Source organism: Morone saxatilis, unplaced genomic scaffold (assembly GCF_004916995.1).
Source record: "Morone saxatilis isolate NCDOM2014 unplaced genomic scaffold, NCSU_SB_2.0 Contig19, whole genome shotgun sequence".
Taxonomy (NCBI): domain Eukaryota; kingdom Metazoa; phylum Chordata; class Actinopteri; family Moronidae; genus Morone; species Morone saxatilis.
The window spans coordinates 25402686-25407193 of record NW_023339751.1 but is presented as its reverse complement, the minus strand read 5'-3'; the positions used below and the strand labels follow the sequence as shown (position 1 = coordinate 25407193).

General features: G+C 38.8%; 1 protein-coding gene across 1 annotated transcript in view; it reads right to left on the bottom strand.

Moving 5' to 3' along the window:
• Positions 1-4508, bottom strand: part of slc2a15a (solute carrier family 2 member 15a) — a 16386-nt gene that overhangs the window by 4301 nt on the left and 7577 nt on the right. The window contains exons 3-5 of the mRNA XM_035663071.1: positions 4081-4191; positions 3656-3757; positions 1794-1869 (exon numbers count right to left, since the gene is read on the bottom strand). Of these exons, the coding sequence (XP_035518964.1) occupies positions 1794-1869; positions 3656-3757; positions 4081-4191 (289 nt within the window). The remainder of the gene's footprint in view (positions 1-1793; positions 1870-3655; positions 3758-4080; positions 4192-4508) is intronic.

The following is a 4508-nucleotide window of genomic DNA, read 5'->3' as shown; positions in this document are numbered from 1 at the left end:
TTCTTTGAATTAGAGGCCTCTTACAAATGTCTAAGGTATGACCTGCAGAGGGAGCCATTGAATAACACAAAGCAACCTGAACCTCTGCAGAATAACCAAGCCAGTGATCTTGTCTATCTATAAGTGTAACAGAAAGTGCATGGCCCTTAAAAAGTGAAATCATCCCTTTTCAGTTGCAATCAGGTCAGACTAAATTTCAAACATAGATATTTTCTCACTTTCCTCTAGTCATATCTCTTCATGCAGATAGTATTTGTTCTATTTTGTCTTGATTCAGAGATATCTATCTCTGACATGTCTGCCTCCACCACAATACCATGAAGAATTGAAGAATTAAATCAATAACTAATAAAAGTTACAGAACCGGTGTCCTGGTTACTTTGGATCATCCAAAAACACACATTGTGGACAGTCTACATTAGTGCTAAAATCATATGTAGATTAATTGATTATCCAGTTGACAGAAAATTAAACTATATTGACACTTGATTAATCATTTAAAGGTCCAGTGTGTAACATTTAGGGGGATCTATTGTCACAAACGGCATATAATATTCATAGGTATGTTTTCATTAATGTATAACCACCTGAAAATAAGATTAGATTACCTTAGAATGTGTTCAGTTGGTTGCAATCTGCTATCATCGCTAAATGCCACTAAATACTACACACTGGTGCTTTAAGGCTGCAGTACGTAACTTTTATAAAAATAACTTTTTGTCATTATTGCTGATGTCTTCTGACAGTATAACATATGACAGATAATGTGTGAAACAATCAGGTTCTTCTGGCTTTTCCTAGTGCTCCTAATGACAATTGCAAGAATCCACCAGGCCTGAATGAAAACAACCAATCAGAGCAAAGAAAGATACAAAGACACTTTGGGTTGGAAGTTTGAAGATAGTTGATTGTCGAGTCTCATTCCCAGCATCCCAAAGTGTCTGTATTTGACAACCTGGGAAGAGCGAAGATGAGACTCAACAATCAACTATCTTTCTTGGCTATAATTGGTTTGATTCTTTCAGGCCCATCCACTGAGCCAGAGGAATCTGTTTGTTTTTTTCTGCAAATATGACAAAAATTTATTTTTATACACATTACCTACTGTAGCTTTAAGTAATTCTTTTAAGAAAAACTGGCAAAAGGTCACTGGTTCTTAATTCTCAAATGAAGCATATAGTGTTAGTTTAGGCACTTGTATTAGCTGATTAGAACCAGCTGCCTAACACCTGACGTAGATAATTATGAATATTGTCTTTTTGTAACCTGCTATCACTGGAAACTGAATATATTTAGGTTTTGGACTGTTAGTTGGACAAAACAATACATTTGAATATGTCAACTTAAGGTATGGGAAATTGTGATGGACACTATTTACTAGTTTTGTGATAGATATTATAAACAGACAGTTTATTGAATGAATAGAGAAAAAAATCAACAGATTGTTGGATAATAAAAAATATTAGGATTGTATTTATGTGTTAAACCTCAGTGAATATTCAGTAGCAATATGCACACCTGTGCTCCTCCTGACTAAATCTGTAGGAATCTGTAGGAAAGCTGGGGCTGTTCATAGCTCCTCTGACACCATGTGATATGACGGACAGTCAGAGCAAAATAATACCCTTTTTAATGCAGTTTCATGGTGTCCTGTTTGCAGTATGGAAGGATATTAACAATACAGTTGGTTCCACTATCAAATCAGTGCTGCAAGACTTGAGTCAGGTCTTCATCATCACAAGGGGTAAGTAAGAAAATGGAACTCCTTTAACATACATTGTTGAACAACTTGCCTGGACCAATACAGAAGCCAGCGATGATGCCGACCACGCAGCAGACACTGAGGTAGCGCATGAACAATAAGTGAGCCTGCAGGGAGAAGAAACAGCACAACATTACTGTTTGTCAGTCTGGCCACATTGGACACAAGGCCAATAAGATCCACTGTCACATCCTGCTTGCTAAGTTTTGAGAACTATATTGCATCTTTATATGCAAGTGTTTATATGGCAAGGCTTCTCTGGCTCTCTGTGACATGGTGCGACCATTACAGCCATTGGATTTTCCACAAGGAATACCACTGCAAGAAACTGTAACATATCATACCAGAATAACTATAAAAGGACCAAATTTGTCAACATTTAAAATGTTTAAAAGTCAATTGAAGAGAAAGGTATGTAGGTATAAATATTTCTCTGTAATGTATGATGTATGCTGTTCCTGTAAGGTCAACAAAATGTACCACATAGTTCAGCCTTGCTGTCTGTCAACATGTTTTATGTCTGCTATTTTAAAGACCCTTTTAGGGATGGACATTAATTGTGATGCTAATCTATATGTATACAGTACTGTATCTGTCCCCATATCAAATAAACATGAAATAAAAAATAATAGTTATTATAAACAATAATATTATATATATTATAAATTAAATAGTTATTTTCCCTAATAGAGAACTTGACTCCCTTTCCACCACTGCTTTACACCTCAGCCAGCTGCTACACAGCCTTGCATGTACTGCATTGTTCCACAGGGCAAAGCAGGAAAACGTTCTGCCAACTGAAAGTGAAACAGACACAGCTGTTCATCCCTACACATTCCCCTGTTGGAAAATCTGGGATGTGTTCATTTGTCTTTCCTTCTGTTTGTTTTTTCGCCTCCCTCACTTCCACTTGTCTCCTCCTAGGAAGTACATTGGAGAAAGTGAGTAAAGGAAGGGAAGAAAGTGAATAAACAGCACTACAGGTAACAGGAAGAATATGTACTGTCCCTGTAAAGCTCCCAAAGCGTCACTGGACTGAAACGTGAAACATTTCGGGAACAGGAGCTAAAATCCTGTAGCTGCTTAAACATGCTGAGCACAATGAAAGTGCACCAAGACACATTGGTATAGAGAGGCTTTAAATATTAGTGGTTCAGAGCAGGTTTTGTTTTGTCTGGTATTAATAAGAGTGTATCTGGTAACATCAAGGGAGTTTGGCCAACAGTGCTATCAAGTGCACCATAGATCTTAATATGCAATTCAGAGGGGTCTAGTCAAAATGTTACTTAAAAATTTCATTTTGAAATCTGAAAAGTAATGACATGAGGCAACAAAATACACCTGTTGATTAGGATTGCAACTGCTGGAAATAACAATTTTCTCAGATTCAGAGTCGTGATGTCTCTTTAAACACGTACATTTCCAGACAATACATTACCACTTTGGCTGACGAGGACAAGGCCAGGGGCATATACAGACTTTTTTGACCGGGCTAGCACAAGTTGGGCACTGACTGGGGGGCATCAAGTATGTGTCTCTCTTTCCAGTCATTCTGTTTAGGGACCCCACCAGTTTTCCTTCCTTTCTATCAACCCTCACCTGTCCTTCCTATACCCCCTCATCCCTCAACCCTCGACCCTTACCCCCCCACAGTATTCCACATTTGTTCATAACGCGTAATAAACCTTTCTTATTCCATACAGCCATTGGCTTGATCTTTGTTAGTGAAAATATCTTCACTCTAGCTTTAAAAAGGAGCCTGCTACAGTCTCTGAAAGAGCGGAGTAGAAGAGGTTGGGATGATGGGGTGGCACTTGGGATTTCAGCACCCCCCCTGGACACGCTCCTGGACAAGGGTTCAAAAGGCACATTAGCAGATGACAACACACACACCTGTAAAATTAGGGCACATGTGATTCCAGCACTGCAGATGCCCATCATGGCAAAACCTCCAATCATGAGAGGCCTCCTGCCCAGCTTCTCTATGGTGAAACACTGCAGGAGGAGACACAGAGCTCATGTCAGTTAAATGAACAACACTACAGATGCAAGAACACAAGTGTTCTAATGTATCTAAAGGAATAACTCAGCATTTGCAAAACACTTCAGAAGTGTATTTCTGAACTTGAGCCAGGCTAGCTGTTTCCCCCTGCTTCCAGTCTTTATGCTTAGCTACATTCTGACTCCAGCTCTGTGACGCACAGGCATGAGATTGCTATCAACCTTCTTATCTTACTTCAAATCAATCAATTATGAAAGAAAAATCTAGACACAACACCACTAAAAACCTAACACCAGTTACAAATTTGTAAATTTACCCCAATGAGTCCAGCGATGATCTCTATAATCCCTGTTCCTGCTGTGGTATACTGGATCTCTGGTGCTGGGATGCCTGCATTCTCAAAAATGTCATTGGTGTAGAACCATATCTGTGGTGGAAAAATAAAGATCAGTGAGGTGAAATTCATTTTCTAAAGACTCATCCTCATCACAATTATCCATATAATAGCTATCTTTGGAGATAAAAAATGCAGCCCATTTTTCCTTCTTCTTTTGTATTTTGGGATTTGACTATTTTACTTTGCTGCTATAATTGCTGTTTAATATTGCGACATAAATGTTATCATGGTAACCATCCACAATGTTTCTGGGAAACCACTATAAGATTTAACCCAAACAATGTCTATCCAGTGGCAGGGCTTCCATGGTGGCACAGGGCCAACCCCTGTAATCTGATTGGCCACCC